Consider the following 20,108-nt stretch of genomic DNA (forward strand, 5'->3'; position numbering starts at 1 on the left):
TCTACTACATCCGCCAGGCACTCGTTACAGGTTTGAACCGAATCAGACGATGGTGTGTACGTATTCCGCCAAGTCAAGTAAAAGTATTGTATCAAGTCTAGCCCGTTGGCCTACGCCGTACGCAGAGGAGCAACTACGCCATTAGATGAGAGTAAAGCTGAGATAATTATTAGGAACTACAGTGGTACGTACTAGCTAATGGTCCAAAGCAAAGCAAAAATAAATGACACTTACGATGAAAGCTTGCCGGCAGCTCAACCGATATTAAGAATCCGGCGGCATAATCTATGGGCTGAGTTTGTGCGTATATGTGGGACAGTGGGAGCCAAGAGAGAATGAAGGATAGCCAGCCAGAGACAGAGATGGGCAGTGGTAGTGGTGCTAGGCAATGGTGGCAGGAGTGGCAGCTGCGAGTCCTCGTCCTGGGCAGCCTCTCCATGCAATTCTTCATCTGCTTCTCCGTCACCCTGCGTACGTTTGCTATCCCTTCTTGGCTGAGATTCCTAATGCGGGCGGCGTACATGGGCGGCGACGCCATAGCTTTCTACGCGCTCACCATCCTGTTCAGCCGCTACGAGGAACACCACACAGCTGATGGAGGGAGCAGCACCCTGGAGCTCCTATGGGCGCCTATCCTCCTTGCCCATCTCGGCGGGCACAACAGCATAGTTGTCCATAGCCTCCAAGACTATATGCAATGGAGCAAGGACACCACAGTCGTGGCGTTCAAAGTAACGGTTGCCCTGTACGTCATCCTCAAGTGGCCGTCTGGCGAGAAGGAGCTGCAGGTACCGGTTATCTCCTTCTTCACTTATGGCATCGTCAAGTTCATAGAGAAACCATTGTACCTCTGGATAGGAAGCTTTGATAAAGTGGTGGCCTCCTTGGTCGCAGATGCAGCAGCCTCTCGGCGAGGGTTGGACTTAGAGATTCAACTTCAAGTGTTTGTACTAGGAGCCAAGGGCCTTGTACAAGCAGCGCCAGTGGCAGTCAAAGGCGGGGTAGGCCCCCCTACTTCCATTGAGGCACGATTACATGCGGATGCTGCCCTCATGATGTTTGCCGACCTGCCTGCTCCTTACGTTGATCGGCTTCGCAGGATGGAATGTGTCCTCAAGCTTGACGACGGGCATGCGCATAGCACGTTGCAGAAATGCATTGGAGGCGTATTTCGGACTCTGTACACCAAAGGGGCAAGACTCCCAGGCTTTAATGATAGCTCGTATGATCTGCCTTCACTTTTCATCATTTTCGTCTGCGTGGGGCTCTTCCACTCGAGTCACAAGGACAGTCACAGCAAGAAAGACATCTGGGTGACATACATTCTTTTATGCTGCACACTTGTGCTGGAGTTCGCAGTCATGATCATCCATCGTGTGATTTTTTATTTCCCCAGATGGCACGGCATGGTCTCGCAGTACAGACTCATGTCCTTGTCTTCTCCGAAGAAGAAGAAGGTGGATGCAGCATGCCATATCATGAAGCTGGTTCGCCGCCATGTGCAAGATGGTTGGAACATGCACATACGCGACGCTGCCAGCTACAGGGTATTCAACAATTGCAGGGGCCAATGGACCCTGCATAAGATGGGGTTGGGATTACAACGGCTTGGGTGGAGTTTGAGGGTGCCATTTGACAAGAGCGTACTCCTCTGGCACATCGCCACCGACCTCTGTTTTCACCACCCTGAAACATCCCCTGCCGCAGGACGCCAGGAAGACGCCATGCAACAGCACAGCAGGGAGATATCAAACTACATGGTCTATCTGCTTTCCCTCCACCCTGAGATGCTAATGCCTGGCAGTAGCCCGGCGCTCCTCAAGAAGGCCAGCCATCAGATCCACCTCATCGTCAAGGGTAGCACTGCAGAGGGGCTCCACCAAGAAGATAGGTTAGCGATGGAGATTATTAACGGGGTGGATATGCTGCCGCGAACAAGTACTCTGCTTCGTGACGCGTGCAGGCTTGCTGAGGCACTCATGGAGCTGGGCGATGAGCGGCGGAGGTGGGAGGTGATCCAAGGCGTGTGGGTGGAGATGCTCTGCTATTCTGCTGCCAGATGCAGCGGCTACCTCCAGGCCAAGCGCTTGGGTGACGGTGGGGAGTTCCTCTCTTATCCCTTCCTCGTCTGGTCCTTCATGGGGATGGAGGTCTTTGCGGACAAGATCCAGAGGCCTGATCCTCCGGGAGAAGACGAATTCACTGCTGTTGAAAACACACCGGCTAACCCATTACAGGGCGGATCTGAGCCTCTTGGAGAAGGAGAAATCACTGATGCTGAAAACACACCGGCTTCCATATTACAGGGTAGAGTTGAGCCTCTTGGAGAAGGAGAATTCACTGATGCTGAAAACAGACCGGCTTCCCGATTACAGGGCAAAGGTGAGCGTCTTGGACAAGAAGAATTCACTGCTGTTGAAAACACACCGGCTTCCCCGTTGCAGGATGGAGCAGAGCCTCTTGGACAAGAAGAAATCATTCCTGCTGTCACACTACTGGCTTCACCATCCGAGAGCAGAGCTGGTGGCCAAACGGCAGAGTTTTCTAGCCCAGTTTGAGAGATGGCACTTCCGTTGTATTATGTGTGACTTGCTTGCTTGTTTGTGAAAGCCTATCACCAGTTCACCACTCCATGCGCTCTTCTCTAACATATCATTCCATGGACACAGCGTTTTTACCAGCTCCAGTATGTACTGGTAGAAGATCGACCATCCCCACACACGCCCTGGGCCCACGGCGCAAATATCAGAAGGAAAATTAGGAGATGATTTAGTGGTATTTAAAATGCTAATACCTACCTACATTAGTGCTACATCACAAAAAATAAAATAAAGTAAAAGCAAACTTCTCTTAAATAAAGAGAAACTTTGTTCACCACGTCCAATTACTAACATACACGAAGAAAAACAAAGCCGTCTAGCATGAAGGAAAACAAAACAATTCCTGACTGCTAGTAGTCTACTAGTCTAGTACACTCTTGCCTGGGTTCGATGGTGTGATTTTGGGCCCACCTGAGAATTTTATTTGTTCAAAACTCAAAGGAACTGATAGATGAACTACCAAGTTTAATTTAAGAACTGTAGAAAATATATCACTACCATTAGGACAATAAATCAAACGTTCAGATATATCTTGCATGGAACGAAGGGATGGAACTCACCGAGCAGCAAACAGCAAATCTCATCGTTACTCACTTCCGGCGGAGAAATGCAATTCCCTTGCTTGCACTGGAGAAAGAGAGAAGAGTTCGTGTTGACTGCCTGGAATTCAAAACTTCTTAAGAGAACAGAACTTGTGCACACTAAGGGAAAATATGAAAGGAAATATGTAGCAAGATCTTCACTTAACCAAGATAGAAGGGTGGGTACTTACGAAAGAATATAAGATAGCCAGTATGAAAGGAAATATGTAGCAGAGAGGATTAAGAAATTGAAATGAGTGTGAAAATGAAGTTTAGCCTAGCTGGGTCTCCATTCATACTTGTCCTGATCTTGAGACTCTCTGGTTTGTCCCAAATACTAGCTTAATTAATCAGTGCTAAGTAACCATCAGATGTCAAGCTCGAGCTGTCTTTTGACAAAAAAATGGATTGATACACATGTAAGCAACCGGCTAACGAATTCTAGCTGAATCGACAAACATGTCTGTAATCGGCAAAAATAAAAAAACAAGGAGTAAGAATAATCAACCAAGTACTGAATTATCTCCATAACGGGTTTTCCAATGCGCAGCAATGTCGCTTCCATTGATTATCTGATGGTTGGTTTGTGTGGGTTGGTTGTGAAACTGTGATGGAGGCAGTAGGGCGGGCGCATGCAGATACAGAAGCTAAGGATGGTGTACATGGTGTTCCATAATTGTAAACCCATCCATCATCCTATAGAATGTGCCGTCCGCAAGTTATCTAGTTGTTCAATAAATTTGAACAATTAAGTTGACTAGAGGCTGTGCTTTGCCCACGGCTTGCTACTGGAATCTGGATGGGTATCTTCCACGAGGTTGAAATCAGATAGGACAGAGCACCCATGGCATTCTTAGACACGGTGGGTATCTTGTCCTTCGATGAATCCGGTGGTTGAAAAGGTGCACGGCGAGAGGGCGAAGAAAGGACAGAGGAAACAGTGAACACATAAGAGGCAAAGGACAAGGGCGCCGGCCGTGGTTGCTCGGATGCCCGAGCTCGTCGGCGATTCCGCGCACGGGGAAAGCAGGTCGAAGGTGGGGGTCACGCGCGCTGGTCCGGCGATGCTACAGTCACCGTCTGACCGACGCGGCGGCGACGAGCATGGAGAATTGAAATTGGCCGCGTGGAGGAGACGATAGGGGGGGGGGGGGGGGGGGAGGAGATCACGTAGGAGAGAGGAATCGGCGGCGGGGCTCACCGTGCGGTTGATTGGAGTAGGGCGGGGAGTAGGTCGGCCGGCGGAGTCGAGGAAGGGGCGACCGAATCCACCGTCCTGGTACGGCGGAGTTCCGCATCGACGGCGGGGTCGCGGCCGTCGCGTCCTGGCACTCCTCCGTGCACACGCGATCAAGACGCGGCGGGCTTCTCGCCGCCATGGTTCGCGCCGACGCGCTTCGTCTCTCTCTCTCTCTATTTTCTTTAGAGGAACAGCGGGGCTTTGTTCCATCTTGGGATGGAATTTAGTTTTTTCTTTAGGTGTACATTTTGGCCCGATCACAATTCACAACGCTAACGAAGGGCCGAAAACAAAGTCCGTCAGCAGTGTTCTCATCTGGACCGAGTTTTACTACTGCTGGCCCCCATATAATACTCGTATTAGGCTAATACAGTTACACGGCTGATGGGCTCCAGTTTAGGCCCGTCGGTTGTGTAATCGTCTGATTGATCCGTCAATAATGATAACACTGTTATTATCGTCGGCTAGTCACCAGGCTGTCAGTGTTAAGGCCTTCTCCCCTGGCGCTCCTCTTGTTTCGCCTCCTGGGCAACTTCTTGGTCTCACTAACGACGACACATGAAGATCACTCACCGTGCCGTCTTTCCTGATATGGTGGCCTGAGGCCATCGGATAAACGTGGGGTTTCATTGCTGATGGTCTTAACTTTGTCATTACAACCCTAAAATTGTCGACATTGTCACGTCGGGTGTCTTCCGCTCTATGGCGTCGCCGCGCAGTGTTTACTCGGTTCTTGATGGCCTCAAGACATGTCCTCTTCAGTCGTTCTCCTCTGCTTCTCCATTCGTCGGTCGAGGATGTCCCCTTGGCTGCTGCCACGTTTGGTCGACCCACCCTTGCCTCCGGAGTGGAGGACAGGCGCATGCCGCCTCTGCTCTGTGTCTCTGTGTGCGCAATAGGTTTGTGGGTCGGGACTCGGGACCAGACCCCAAAACATTCTTGGACCATACCCATGCTGCATATTTACTTCTCATGTACACCCGGTCCATATAAAGGATTTAATATATCACAACAATCATAAGCTACCGGTCTCTTTCTTCACGTGTTTACTGTACTATCTTCTTCAAAAACTCTGTACGGTCGTGTGATTGTGTGTTTTGATTTTTTACGAAAATTTTCAACCAAATTTTACAGTAAATAGAATCGAATCCCGTGACTAGTAGGAACATTAGTTATATTATTATTTTCGAAAAAGACGGCCTTAATTACATGGACTAGAACAAAGATCATAGTGGGCATTTTTACATATAAATCAAGCAAGCATTAACCATGTGTAGGCAGCTACATCCAGAATTAGGCATTACTCCCGCGTAAACTAGGACGACCACCCACTGCTTCACCTCGCAAAACAACCACAAGAAAGCCAACCCAGCATGCACACTTGCTCTAATTCCATCTCTCTCTCTTACTGATCATCCCTACCAACAATTGAAAAACCAAAAATCAAAGACACTTCCTCTTCTTTCTCCTTTCTTTCTTTCATCCCTTCACCTCCATCGAGATCTCCGGCCGGGCTGAGCTCGCTTCCCCTGCTTCTCCGGCAGAGGCCAGATCGAGGGGGGAACAATCATCATCCATCCAGACGATCGACAAGAGAAAGAGATCCGTCCGTCCGTCCGTCTACCAATGCCGGATTGATTGATCAAATTGCTGCAACATCGATCAAGAGATCGATCCCGTCCCGTAACGGTCGATCGATCGATCAAAAAAGGTATTCGTTCATCCAGCGATCGATCTCCATTCTCCAATCTCCATACCCAAAATGATGGAGCCAGCGGAACACCAATCGGCGCCACAGCCATCGCCATCCCCGGCGCCGGTCTACACATCGACACCACTCAACAGAGAAGCAATCTCCATGGAAAAGGCCTTCGAGAGCAAAGCCCTGCCCCCCTGGAACGAGCAGATCACGCTCCGCTCAATGGTCGTCTCGGCATTCCTGGGCCTCTTCCTCAGCTTCATCGTCATGAAGCTCAACCTGACATCCGGCATCGTCCCTTCCCTCAACGTCTCCGCCGGTCTCCTCGCCTTCTTCCTCATGAAGACGTGGACGTCGGCGCTCGAGCGGTGCGGCGTGTTCCCGCGGCCGTTCACCCGGCAGGAGAACACCGTGGTGCAGACCTGCGTCATCTCATGCTCCAGCATCGCCTTCTCCGGCGGGTTCGGGACGTATATCCTGGGGATGAGCAGGAAGATTGCGGAGGGGTTTGATGAGGCCAGGACCAGTGTTAATGTCGAGGAGCCGTCGTTGGGGAGGCTGATTGCCTACCTGTTCTTGGTTAGCTTTGTTGGGCTCTTCTCCATTGTGCCGTTGAGGAAGATCATGATCATCAGCTACCGGCTCACGTACCCGTCGGGTTCTGCCACGGCGCATCTCATCAATAGCTTCCATACCCCCCAAGGCGCCATCCAAGCAAAGTGAGCAATTCTTCCATCAATCTCGTTACGTTTTGATAAAGTCCCATCGATCTCTTATTTTGTTAATTACATTTTGCACGGCGGATCTTATGATCTTGATTTGTCATCGTGAAATGTTGAGTTTGGTCATGGTCAACAAAAGTTATGCGCCTTACATTTCGGAAACGGCGTTTGTTTTTTTGCAGGCAGCAGGTGTCGATCCTGTTCAAGTCGTTCGTGGGGAGCTTCATGTGGTCGCTGTTCCAGTGGTTCTACACGGCGGGGAACGGGTGCGGGTTCGGGTCGTTCCCGACGTTCGGGATGGAGGCGTACCAGCGGCGGTTCTACTTCGACTTCTCCGCGACATACGTCGGCGTGGGGATGATCTGCCCTTACATCATCAACTTCTCCCTCCTCATCGGCAGCATCATCTCCTGGGGGATCATGTGGCCGTACATCGAGAGCAAGAAGGGGCTGTGGTACGACGAGAAGCTCCCCAAGAGCAGCCTCCACGGTCTCAATGGCTACCAGGTCTTCATCTCCATCGCCATGATCGTCGGCGACGGCCTCTTCAACTTCTTCTCCATCCTGTTAAGGACCTCCTACGACATGTACCTCAAGCGGACCGGCCGCTCCAAGGCGTCCCCCATGCCCTTCGCCGGCGCCGGCGTCGCCATCAACGCGACGGAGCGGCAAGCCCTGAGCTTCGACGACCGCCGCCGCACCCAGATCTTCCTCAAGGAGCAGATCCCCACCAGCGTCGCCGCCGGCGCATACATGCTGCTCGCCGGGATCTCCGTCGTCGCCATGCCGCACATCTTCCGGCAGCTGAAGCCGAAGCACGTGGTGTGGGCGTACGTGGCGGCGCCGATCTTCGCCTTCTGCAACGCGTACGGCACGGGGCTCACCGACTGGTCACTCTCCAGCAGCTACGGGAAGCTGGCCATCTTCATCTTCGGCGCCAACATCGGGGCCAAAGACGGCGGCGTGATCGCCGGGCTGGCCGCTTGCGGGCTCATGATGGGGATCGTCTCCACGGCGTCAGATCTGATCCAGGATTTCAAGACAGGGTACCTCACCCTGACGTCCCCGCGGGCCATGTTCGTCTCCCAGGTCGTCGGCACGGGGCTTGGCTGCCTGATCTCGCCGATTGTGTTCTGGATCTTCTACCAGGCCTACGACATCGGGCTCGACGAAGGCTACCCGGCGCCATACGCCAAGATCTACAGGGGAATTGCTCTACTGGGGGTGAATGGATGGAACCAGCTCCCGAAATACTGCCTGAGATTCTGCGCCGCCTTCTTCCTCCTCGCCGTCGCCATCTGCGCGCTCAAGGAGACGGCGAGCAACAAGGGTTGGTGGATCAGGGATTACATCCCGAGCGCGCTCGGCATGGCGGTGCCCTTCTTCTTGGGGTCGTTCTTCACCATTGATATGTGTGTGGGGAGCGTGATTCTTTGGATGTGGCAGCGGTCGGACGCCGTGCACGCGCAGATGTTCGCGCCGGCGGTGGCGTCGGGGCTGATCTGTGGTGACGGGATATGGTCGTTGCCGTCGTCGGTGCTGTCGCTGGGGAATGTGAACCCGCCCATGTGTATGCGGGTCTTCGACGCCGACACCAGCTTCAAGGTCGACCAGTTCCTTGAGACGCTGCCGCCGCCTGTCCTAGCGTCATGAAATTACATTACATTACGTTATGTTATGTTATGTTACAATCATATACTATGTTAATTAATTAATTGGATCCGTATTGGATATATACATATTCTTTGACCATTTTCTAGTTTGGGTGCGTTCTTGATTGATTTATGGGTTGATTTATTGACACAGGAGGGGTTAAGCTGGTTAGCTAGCCTGTATGTAAGATACATTTTTCTCTTCTGTACTGTACTAATAAGTAGTGCTCCCTCCGATTCTAAATTCTTGTCTCATAACTTGCAAACCTACTTGTAGTCTTGCACTCGTTCATTATTCAGTGTTTATCTTGAGGCCGGAGTTGATCAATTAATTGGTTCTTGTTTTTCCTTAATGATACATACAGTGGACAAACAAAAGGAATAGAACGATATCGTATTTCAGCCTTTCAAAAAAAAAGAGCAAGATCCTGGCTCTCTTCTCTGAGGTCCATGCCTGCAGGGGTGTGTGCTCCCTGATCATCCACAGCGCACACCGACACTTGAAAAAAAAAAAGCAAGATCAACAGCGTCGTTTTCTGAGTCATTAGCATGTACTAAAATGTAGTTCTTAGTTTAGTTAACATTCAGGCTAAACGGTTTCGTGGTGTAGTTGGTTATCACGTCAGTCTAACACACTGAAGGTCTCCGGTTCGAACCCGGGCGAAGCCAAATTTCATTTTAATAATGCTATTGTAACTAGTTTTATTTTTCTGCTCACCAATTTTTGCTACTATCTCAAATATGCCTTTTTCTTTAAAAGCAATTGAACGAGCGATACAATAGTACGAGTTCAGCCCATGACTTCTGCATATGATTGTTCTACTGTACACATAATCATGTACACAACTTGTTGTGTTTGGACAGAAAGCAACACAATTCAGTTTATATTTACACAAACCTTGATGTGCTGTTTATTTTTTGGGTTGATTTCATTGCTTTTTAAAAGCACAGATATTTCCGACATATTACTGAATCGACAGAGTTTTCATGTCATTATTCAGCAATTTAGTGCAATGAACATGACAGATTAGACTACCAACAGTATTTATTTATTGTTAGATTATGTTAATTTTTTATTGTTGCTTTTTTTTTTTCCTTTTCAAAACGAATCATCCGGAGAGAAAGGGACAAAATGCGGCAGAGACTAGTAGTCCACTGGAGCACAGCACAGATCTCCATCTCCGGGCTCCGGCGGCAGCGCTCGCACCACACGCACGCACGAAGCTTCCACTGCGGGTTTGCCTGCCGTCGATATGGCCGGGGAACTGCGCCACCGTGGCGGCGAAGCGGCGGGCAGCGGCGGGGAAGGAGGAGCCGACGCCCCCGCCGCGGCGAAGGCCAAGGTCGGCGGCGGCGAGGGGAAGGAGGAGGTGGAGGTGGAGGAGGGAAGGAAGGAGGCGCTGGGGTGGCTGGAGTGGAGCCGCGGGTGGATGGGCGTGGTGGGGGAGTTCTTCTTCCAGCGGATCGCCGCCAGCCACCTCGCCAACCCGCTCGAGCTGCCCCCGCTCGACGGCGTCTCCGTCGTCGTCACCGGCGCCACCAGCGGCATCGGCCTCGAGATCGCCAGGTCCTCTTCTTCCTCCCCCTCCCTCCTCCCACCTGCTACTCACTGCTCCTCTTCTCCTCTCTCACGGATGGATGGAATTTTCGCTTGACGACCACTTGAGATGGGATCTTCCAACAATTCAGTCAATCATGGCCCATTTGCCAACTCTGGAGTTGCTGCTTGGTTTTAGGTCTAGTATCTGAATTCGAAGGATTACTTTATTTGCTAGTATTCGAAGAATAAATGTCACTAATTATACTTCGCTAGTAATAATTCGAGCGTGTCTAACTTTACGGTGGTGTTTGCTTTCGCTAAGGTTGGCAGATTTTGTACTTAAAGAATTCGTAGACTAATCCTGAAGAAAACAGTATATTTGAATAAATTCACTAGTTGTTTGGTCATGTGGAGAACATCAATAAACAGTTGAACCTGACTTAATACTTCACAAGCTGACTGTGTTGAACCTGTAAAATCGCTATCCAGTTTCTCTCATTTGAGGCAAGATTCTGCTGTTATGCGAGGTAACCAAAATCTTCTAGTTGGCTTCTGTTTCACAGCAATCGAAATTTTGTATGGAGTCATGTGATGCTTGCGTACTATATTATAGAGAAAATGTTAGGATCTTGAGAATGTGCACAGATCCAAATAAGAGGCTAATATCTTGCTCTGAAACTAATATTAAGTATATCTTTGGCCTCCTGATGGCACAGACAACTCGCACAAGCAGGTGCCCATGTTGTGATGGCAGTTAGGAGACCCAAGGTGGCGCATGATCTGATTCAGAAATGGCAGAATGAAAAACCAGAATGTTCCATGCCACTTAATGTCGAGGTAAATGTGAAGACTGAACACACTAGCTACAGAGTCCTGGTTGGTGAGTAGATAGTTCTGAATGTGTTGAATATATTATAATATTATATTGTGTGGCCTGATTGTGGTTCATGACATTCCATCCTTTTGTTATTCCTCGTTTGACACATGCGCATGAAGTTAGAGCTTCTAATTTTGTTGGCTCTTCTTAAGTTCCAAGTGAATTTTAAGCAGTATGTTACCTACACATATGTTCACATTTAGCATCATTGGTCAATTGGAAAGGAAATATGTTACAAGTGCATATATTAATTGCTAAAGACATTCCGTGATTTAATTGCATAGTATTTGACACTGTTTTGAATACTACCCTGAAGGTAATGGAGCTTGACTTGATCTCCCTCGACTCAGTTGCGAAATTTGCTGATGCTTGGAATGCTCGTATGGCACCCTTACACGTATTAATCAACAATGCTGGCATTTTCTCTATAGGAGGTCTGTATGTAACCTGAGTCTTTTGATTGTAGCATTTTAAATCGATCCAACTTGTGTGCTGCATAAAGAAGTATTTGGCTCTTATCGGTGATAACAAACTTTTGCCTTTCTGTAGAGCCTCAGCGGTTTTCTAAGGATGGATATGAAGAACACATGCAAGTAAACCATCTCGCGCCAGCACTACTGGCAATGCTGCTTCTACCTTCCCTTCTTCGAGGCTCTCCGAGCAGAATTGTCAACGTCAATTCCGTTGTGAGTTTTCTATTGGTACTAGTTCTGGCCGCTTTAGGTACAACAGATGCAAGTGCAACTTTAGGAACCAATGGAACTGGCCGCTAATTACAGTTTCCTGACCATGTAGACAATCTGTATTCACGCTTATATGAACATTTCAAAGAAGAGAGAGGCTAATTTTAAGTAATGGTATTCTAATGCCAAATGAGATTCATATGTAACCTTGAATGTACATTTCGAGCATCTAACAAGCTTGTGTATTTCAGATGCACACAATAGGTTTTGTAGATGCTGAAGATATGAACATTACATCTGGAAAACATAAGTACAGAAGTTGGTTGGGATACTCAAATAGCAAGTTAGCACAGGTATCCTAGTCGTTCTGCTTCATTGCAACGGGAGTATCAGTGTTTATGTTGTTTCATGTTACTTTGGCCTGAGATATTCTCGTTTCACACGCAGGTAAAATTTAGCAGCATTTTTCATAAGAGAATGCCTGCAGAGGCTGGTGTCAATATTGTTTGTGCCTCTCCTGGGATTGTTCACACAAATGTCGTGAGTCCCCCCCCCCCCCCCCCCCCCCCCCCCTCCCAGTTTCATTCTTCGGGCTATTGTGTATTTTGTTTCAGATTAAATACCAGTCACTTAGCGATTTAACATGACAAGACAACAGATGAAAAGAAACACCAAATAAAAGGTGCATATCAGAATATGTTGTCAGAAGATTGGTTCACATCTATCCGAGTAAAGTCCACTGTTGCAGTGTTACCACTGACAACTTCTATTGATCATTCTGATGGGTCATGATTCCTTCATGATATATTTACCAACTCATTCTGCTTTCATCATATCTGTCTATCCCTGCATATTGACTTAATCACCTATCACATGACACAGGCGAGGGATCTCCCCAAGATTATTTTAGCTGCATATCATTTCATTCCCTACTTCATATTTGACCCTCAAGAAGGTAGGCTCCTGGGACTTTTGCATGTTATGTTTTGTCAGTTAACAACTATGTCTTCTGACTTCATTTCCTATCTAATGCAGGTTCAAGAAGTACATTATTTGCAGCATCTGACCCCCAAGTTCCGGAATACTGCGAGACATTGAAGTCTGAAGATTGGCCTGTTTGTGCTTGCATTAACTACGACTGCAATCCGATGAATGCCTCTGAAGAAGCACATAACCTGGAAACATCGCATCTTGTATGGGAGAAGACGCTCGAGATGATAGGTCTCCCACCAGATGCCCTGGAGAAGCTCATCGCAGGGGAACCTGTTCAGTGCCGTTATGGACAACACAAGGCAGAGTAGGAAGGATATCTCAAAGCACATGATCAACTTGATCCAGTTCAATTTTTGCTTTTCGAACATCAATTCGAGTACCGTTATTCTGCCAGTTTAGTGGTGGTTTCATATACTTGATTAGAGTTGCATACCATGTTTCCCACAGTTAGCTATTTTTCTACAAAAAAGAATAGAGGGTCTCGAAACTGGGTTTGTTATCGTGCAGCTTTGTGCGAAATGTAGGGCTTTGAGTTGTAAAAACATTTTTTTGGTGATCACGTAGTACTGCTTTGGGCGTTAGTGACACATTTTCAATTTATATTACAATTAACTTATATGCCTCTTGGAAATGAAGTCTCATGCGCTGCCAATACAGCAGTGAGGTATACGATGTAAAAAAACCTTATGAGTACAGGTGATAATGTGATGATCTAACTTAGAATATTTACCAACTGTTATACATGTACTGACATGCTCAACTATATAAATAGAACAGGCCAAAGTCAAGAACAAGAAATAGAACAGTGTACTTCCATACTTGATACTCATACAAGAGGCATGGGAGAAACGGAACATTTGAGGGTTAAGATCCAGATTAATTACAGGTATCACATCACTATGGGAAAAGTGACCCCCAAAAGAAGAGCCAAAACAACAACTAGGCACACAAGAATGACAGTTGCAAACTTTCTCTCCTCTCCAAGGGACCTAACGAACTTTCTGATTTGCCAATGGGCGAATGGCATTGTAATTCAGCATCCCGAGGTCGGTGACACTGACACCTAAGCATTTGGCGGCCAAAGCTTTGGATCTTGAGTTGTGTCCACAGCGGTTGGGGGCAACCAGTGCCACATCGCCATTCCAGGGAAGGCAGCGGGAATCGGAGCGCCTTTGTCGGTTGGAGCTTGATAAGGTGGTGCAAATGGAGGAAATGCAGCAGGATGGAATGCGGCGGGGTGAGGCAGATGAGGAACAAATCCTGTAGGAGCAACGCTCGTTGCTTTGACTTGCTGTTCCAGCCTATCCTTTTCTGCCTTCAGGCTCGCCTTTTCATCTCGTAGCTCATTCTTCTCCACCTGGAAAATAGCAGACCCGCATTTGTAAAATTAAATCCATGACTTAAGTCAGATCTAGCCTTCTCTAGGAGGTTGGACCAGAGAATTAGTGAAAGATGGAAAAACGAATAATTTAATTGGTATCCAATCAGTGATTGTCAAAATGGGCACAGCTAAGAACACACAAGAACTAGTTTCCGTATCGAGACTAGAAAAATCAGTACAATAGTGCATTTTCAGGTCAGCGCAAAAGTTGAATAGACATGATCAAGTATGTGGATGGCACAAGCAGTCCAAAATCAAACAGTAAGGAACAAAGTATTGTAGGAACAAGATACCTTGAGGTCCTTGATTGTCTCCCGTAGACTCTCATTTGATTGTTTAAGCTTTTCTGCCTCGCCTCTGAGTTGTGCCAACATACGAGCTGCATCACTCAAGATATTCGCTTTATCCAACTTAGCTTGCTTGCTAGGATTACTAGCCGAACACACTTCCAGACACCCTTGATTGCCAGGATTCATAACCGAACACAATTCAAGGAACCTGCAATTGAAAAAAAAAAGTTGGTACAGACATGGAAGGCAAGAAATAGGTGTCTGCAAGTACATGCATCTTTTCTGCATGGAAGGGATGTTTTAAGGAATTAGGGGTATATATAACTATATACTGCCAGTTGCCCATACCTGTCATTCAGTTTTTCCCTCCTCATTTTCTCACGGCAAGCTTTGGACTTTGGACCAGATGAAGATGGTTCATCTCTACCTCTGCACAAATTCGAACTTATTATTGTGAATCCAGTATGGTGATCAGGCAAGAAAATGTCTAGTATGTTACAAACTATGTCAGTTGTCAGTATTAAGCAAATAGCAAGGATACAAAATGCTAAGATACCACATACAAATAAACTTTTCCATGCTTAAGAAAATGCAAGTAAAGATACTCTTTAGAAGAAGAAAAATCAGAAGAGCAAGATACAGACCTTTTCCCTGAATTAGATTGCTCAAGACCACAGGCATCTCCACTGACATCCTCAATTCCAAGTCTGTCAAATAAAGAACAGTCGAATACAAATAGGAGTCATATTTCAAATGGGCAGTGTAGCCGCTCTCAATTATGCAAACAATGATTCCATCACAGATATTTTAAACGTTGAGTGCTACAAAACGCATAAGTCATGGAAAACCGTATGCCAGCTAGCATTTAGTACAGAATCACCCATCGCTAAAAGAAGGGCACAACAAAATCACTGATTGCCAATGATAAGCTTGCCTGAACTGCGCCAACAACACCGGCACCCATATTTGCCAATGAGACCTCTAGATTTCTGTAACAAGGGTTAGCCAGTGGTTCACTGATAATATCGAAACATCACCTATGACCTAATTTGCATTGCAGTTCTCTAAGCCCTGGAGACGCACGCATCGACTGCGATCTTCCCATTACAAGGAGGAGCGAATTGCGCCAAGTCACATCAATCAAGGCTGTGCAGGGACTCATATAAGCTCCCACTTTCTTCCCAGATAAAAAAAATGTGCACGCAAGCCATGTAAGCGTACAGATGCATCCATGTAGATGTAGGTGTTAGAACTCAGAACAACAAGAACTGGTACGATAATACAAATAAATCTACAGCGACCGCGACGGCGACAGCGACCACGACAGCGATAGCGAGGGTAGTTCAAAATCCCGGGCACGGAATCACAAAGGGGGCTGCAATCTACTCTAATCTAACAAGAAGAATAACAACAACAATAAGAAGAAGATGAATCGGCTCCTGTCGCCGCGTCCGTACCCTCCATCGCAGAATACGGCGAGGTCTTCCCCGTCGTCGCCGCCGCCGGCGCCGCCGACGAGGAATTCTTCCACCGGGTCTCCCCCGCCGTCCATCATCGCGGTGGCCGTACGAGGAATCCGCGGCTGGTGCGGCGGGGCTACTAGGGTTCGCGGTCGCGGCGGAGGCGGGCGATTGGATTGCAGGGAGAGAGGTTGGTGGTGGAGGGGGAAGGAAGGAAGTAGTGCGGCTTTTGCAGATTGCACCCTGGACGCCGCTCTTGCTGTGCTATATACTTAGGAGGGTGTTTTTGTGATTTTTCGAGATTTTGGAGGGTCTATCTGAGTAGTGCGACTGTGCGAGTGAAGAAAAAAAAAGAATTAAATAACTGGTGGTGTAGGATTGCTTGTGTAGGGTTGCATGTGGCCCTGTTGATGATGACCATCTTTGTTTGTTTCTTGTGATGTGATCCATTCGGGGTCAATGATTTTAGAACAAAAATGGGCAATTTCTTGTTTTTTCTGAAAGCAAACAAATGCAACAATATACTATAATTGTTTTTTTCAATGATTTTTGGAGTCACATGCACTGACTCAATATATACAACAAAAAAAAAAGCAAAGGAGGATTCATCTCAGAACTGAGATAAAAGTAGAAATAGCAGCTCAGGCAATGTCTCCACCGTATCTGTATGATTTGTGGTGTGTGGGCTTTCTTTCTGTAATTTCAGCTACACCATCAGCTAAAGATCCATGAACACTGAAAAGTACACATCTGGTCCTTTTCCAAACACCAATTTTTTCCTATTTTATGAACATTCTTTGGCATGTACATCTCTGTTTGCCTAGTCAGATCAACGGTTCGGCATCTAACCAGCGGGGGGCAACTCAGGTTCGCCATGCGGGCGACTTCTCCTGATCGACATTCTCTTCCCACCAAGTGGCATTCTGCATGAAAGGATGGATCTCAGTCTCAGCTTCTACAACTGATGTTCTTATGAAATACAGGCGTGGAAGAGGGCGGTTCGAAAATGCAATTTACACATGTTGGTACCATAAAAGTTCTTCATTTTCTTACTGACTTTGCAGAACTGACGATCATGTGAAATAAATTGTTTCAGATCACTATGATTACCTGAAGCTGGTGCTGCTAATAAATGTTTCATTTTTCACACATTGAAGCACCTTTTATCCTATAAACTAAGTGAGATGAGATCCAGACCTTGTATCCTCTCCTGAGGAATTCAAGCGAGCTTCCTTCCTCTTCTTGCAAACCGAGAACTCTCAATAGTTCTTCCTTGGCCTAAAATTTAATAATATGGCACGTCATATTCTGACAATTCTTCCAGGATAAGTTAACTAAATTCGTTGATATGATATACTGTGGTGACCTGCCCCAAAGTGAACCGAGAAGCACTCTCTGCAACACATGCATAAGAACCATCAGCCTGCTTAAGCATGACTTGCCAGGGCCCTGAACAGACAAAAGTTTGCTAGATCAGTAGCTGATGGTGATGATAGATAGGGCATCCTAATATCCCTCCGGCAAAACTCTTTCTGTATCTGGTTACGGATTTCAATACAAAACTTCTTCTGTAACCTTCACAGAGAAGTCTTTTTGTATTGAAGGATACAAAAGCGTGTTAGAAAATGTCATCTTCTGAAGTGAATAAAAGCCAGGAGAAACTAAAATTCAGTACTGCTAATGGCAAAGACTACAAATCATATACTACCTGGGTATTGACGGAAGACAGCACCACTGTAGTTCACTATGTACGGAGTGACTGCGATTGTCTATATAGTAAAGGGGATGAAAGCTAGTTACAGACAGAAACACAAAGAATGATTAGTTAGGTAAATAAAACAAAGGATTACCTTGGAGTAGTCACGCTGTCTGATATAAAATACTGGTGTAAACTGAGAAAGAAACCGGTAATGCAAATCTTTTGGGGGAAATCCCAGAATCCCCAAGTCAGAACTGAAGGTTTGAAGTTCATATGTTATGTCTTCAGGCACTCAGAAAGCTTAGAAGGAGCAGGCTATCAAATGGAATATAGAAAACCTACCGCAAGGTATCTAGTTCAAGATTAAAGAGAACAGAAGGTGTAGATGGAGCAAAAGTTTCCTACACAACATAATGCACAAAGAATGAATTAGTAAAACATGCTAACAAACAGAGCTGGTAAAATGTTAAGTGCATTAATGCATTATTGATTCCAACTGTATGCGATGTGTATCTATGTGAAAAAAGAAGGCTATGAAATTATTTTATGATTCATTAATCATTCTATGGTGCATTATTGTAAGCAAATGCCATATTATAAATTAAGCCTGAACTTAAACATGCACTTTTGTTCAAGTGTTACAGTACTGGACGATGGTTGTAATTTATGGATTCCTATTCTATTGGATTTGATGAACATAAGATGCCTAAGGTATTTTCAGGCCTCTCTTTATAGAGTGATTACTCATGTGGATATGGCATCAAGCTCAAAGTGCGATCATGATCTAATGGCAGGAGAATAAAATGCATAGCGGGCCAAGTGATGCAAAAACATAATGTTAGCAGAGCAATATAACTCAGCCAGCATCAAATCCATATACATAAGTATCAGCGAGAAACAGAAGAATTATTCTAGACATACCACATACTTCTCTATTGATGAAAGGTCACGTGTACTGCTGTTGATGAAGATATATAACGATGGTGGTTCGTCAGATTTCCATCGATCTGCATCCAACTAGCCCATTAGTTTGAGCAATGTTTTCAAGGATGTTTATGCGAGACTTCTATCACAGTAACTGGGCTCAAACTTATCGGCAGCTTCTGTTATATTTCTGTGACAGTTACGGAATTTCTGTTCAAGTAATGATATTGTAATGAATATCTAATTACCCATAGTAAAGCCGCCTATGCTTGATTCATACACATATCCTTAATGCTCATGCTCAGTCACCCTTTTAGTTCCACTCTTTGAACAGTAATAATTACTTAACTGGAAAAAAACTTTGCCATTGATACAAAAAAGATTCAGCATATTAATGTTATTCCACATGTTGCATGAATTCTGAACTAGTATGCATTCTGAACTAGTGAACTGGTAGCTCTTGGTACAGGATGTTTGGCAAGATTCAGTTAGCTCCTCTATAGAACAAGGCTTCAACACAGAGGAGTGGTATAATAATGTACTTGACAGTCTTAGACATGGCATATTCAATTATTATGAACACCTGGCACTCCTTCAGTGTTACCTACTGGACAGAGCCATTTGACATTTTACCTTCGTTGTCGTCAGAGAAGTCGAAATCCAGGGTACTAACTATCGATTTGAAGAAGTTGTTGATGGGTCCGGAGGGAAGATCGTCCAGGGAACTGACTGTAACGCCCTCAATCTACAAGCAGAAATATAAAACGGAGCATTAACTAATAATGCTCACGAAGATTGAAAAAAAACACACAAGGAGAACACATTGTTTGATTAATAAATTTACCGAATCTATAGCTGTTCGGAACAGCTGCGAAGCCCTTCTCTTTTCTGGTTGATCAGGAAACACCTGGAATTGGCCAGAAGAGCACCGGTGAGCATGGTTCTGCACTCCCGGGACAAACCCAGAGCAAGGTCGGGTATATAGCTCGAACTTACTATACATGACCTAGTCCCCCTGAGCTCTTTGAGATTCCTTGCGACCGCGAGAACGAGCTGGACGTTGGCATCGATGAACTCGTCCGAAGATCCCTAGAGAAAGAGGGGCGAGGCCCCGTGGTCAGAATTCAGAAACAGGATGAAATGGCCATCACTTGCAATATGTTCAGAAAAACCACACTCGTAGCCTCGTAGGAGTACCTTGTAAGAAGAGATGTTGCTCGGCAGAGGCCTGCCATCATCCATCGATCAGCCATGGATGAAGTTCCACCGGAAAGAAAGAAGCAAGGGGAATTTTAGTTAACGTGAGAACAATGCGCGCGTTCGGAAAGTGCGCTGCGGTGCGTACGGGAACTCGATCTCGAGGCGGGTCCTGCCGTCGTCGATGGCGCAGGCGAGGGAGCGCGCGGCGTCGGCGACGAGCACCTCGTACGATCGCGGCTTGTAGACGGCCACCCCGGCCTTGAGCTGCTCCCCGACCCCGACCCCCGCCCCCGCGGCGTCCTCCGCGGCGGCCTCCGCGCGCAGCGAGCCCAGCGAGCGGCGCCAGCGGCCGAGGCGGGCGGTAGGTACAGCGAGGGCGCCGCGCAAGGGAGAGCAGCGCGGGCGCAAGCTGCGGGCGGTGGAGAGAGTCGCAGGCGCGGGCGTCGCCATGGCCGCGGAAGAAGAGGAGAAGCGGCGCGGCAGAGTTCAGTCGAGTCCAGTCCACACACACCCTGTCCACTCCGCAAGGGATCCACGTCGATTTGGTAGCGCCCTCACTGACGGTGG

The 20,108-nt window shown here is 47.0% G+C and overlaps 4 protein-coding genes, 1 long non-coding RNA gene and 1 other non-coding gene across 6 annotated transcripts; 3 read left to right on the forward strand and 3 right to left on the reverse strand.

Annotated features, from left to right (window-relative positions):
* Positions 1-2,745: 2,745 nt before the first annotated feature.
* LOC104583409 lies at positions 2,746-4,651 on the reverse strand. The gene is made up of 3 exons (XR_001406571.2): positions 4,383-4,651; positions 3,161-3,260; positions 2,746-3,011 (listed from the first exon to the last, which is right to left on the reverse strand). It is a non-coding gene; the product is annotated as an uncharacterized LOC104583409 (long non-coding RNA).
* A 1,532-nt stretch (positions 4,652-6,183) lies between these two features.
* Positions 6,184-8,760, forward strand: LOC100837588 (probable metal-nicotianamine transporter YSL8). Its single transcript, XM_003573251.4, has 2 exons — positions 6,184-6,839; positions 7,025-8,760. The coding sequence occupies exons 1-2, from the start codon at positions 6,184-6,186 to the stop codon at positions 8,493-8,495; spliced, it is 2,127 nt and encodes a 708-aa protein (XP_003573299.1). The 3' UTR covers positions 8,496-8,760.
* A 329-nt stretch (positions 8,761-9,089) lies between these two features.
* On the forward strand, positions 9,090-9,163 carry TRNAV-AAC. Its single transcript has one exon. It is a non-coding gene; the product is annotated as a tRNA-Val (tRNA).
* A 455-nt stretch (positions 9,164-9,618) lies between these two features.
* LOC100838184 (dehydrogenase/reductase SDR family member FEY) lies at positions 9,619-13,218 on the forward strand. Its single transcript, XM_014900811.2, has 8 exons — positions 9,619-10,061; positions 10,751-10,871; positions 11,228-11,345; positions 11,461-11,597; positions 11,846-11,947; positions 12,042-12,134; positions 12,477-12,549; positions 12,630-13,218. Exons 1-8 carry the CDS (start codon positions 9,748-9,750, stop codon positions 12,893-12,895), a joined length of 1,224 nt encoding a protein of 407 aa, XP_014756297.1. The 5' UTR covers positions 9,619-9,747; the 3' UTR covers positions 12,896-13,218.
* Positions 13,219-13,292: 74 nt separating this feature from the next.
* On the reverse strand, positions 13,293-15,956 carry LOC100840541 (transcription factor ILR3). Its single transcript, XM_003573260.4, has 5 exons — positions 15,716-15,956; positions 14,903-14,965; positions 14,607-14,687; positions 14,262-14,466; positions 13,293-13,944 (listed from the first exon to the last, which is right to left on the reverse strand). The coding sequence occupies exons 1-5, from the start codon at positions 15,811-15,813 to the stop codon at positions 13,651-13,653; spliced, it is 741 nt and encodes a 246-aa protein (XP_003573308.1). The 5' UTR covers positions 15,814-15,956; the 3' UTR covers positions 13,293-13,650.
* A 339-nt stretch (positions 15,957-16,295) lies between these two features.
* On the reverse strand, positions 16,296-20,059 carry LOC100838483 (protein LOW PSII ACCUMULATION 3, chloroplastic). Its single transcript, XM_003570768.4, has 12 exons — positions 19,687-20,059; positions 19,539-19,569; positions 19,338-19,430; positions 19,186-19,248; positions 18,975-19,086; positions 18,339-18,424; positions 17,760-17,818; positions 17,569-17,671; positions 17,427-17,487; positions 17,085-17,167; positions 16,916-16,996; positions 16,296-16,641 (listed from the first exon to the last, which is right to left on the reverse strand). The coding sequence occupies exons 1-12, from the start codon at positions 19,989-19,991 to the stop codon at positions 16,582-16,584; spliced, it is 1,137 nt and encodes a 378-aa protein (XP_003570816.1). The 5' UTR covers positions 19,992-20,059; the 3' UTR covers positions 16,296-16,581.
* Between the last annotated feature and the right edge of the window lie 49 nt (positions 20,060-20,108).

Source organism: Brachypodium distachyon, chromosome 3, assembly GCF_000005505.3.
Source record: "Brachypodium distachyon strain Bd21 chromosome 3, Brachypodium_distachyon_v3.0, whole genome shotgun sequence".
Classification (NCBI taxonomy): domain Eukaryota; kingdom Viridiplantae; phylum Streptophyta; class Magnoliopsida; order Poales; family Poaceae; genus Brachypodium; species Brachypodium distachyon.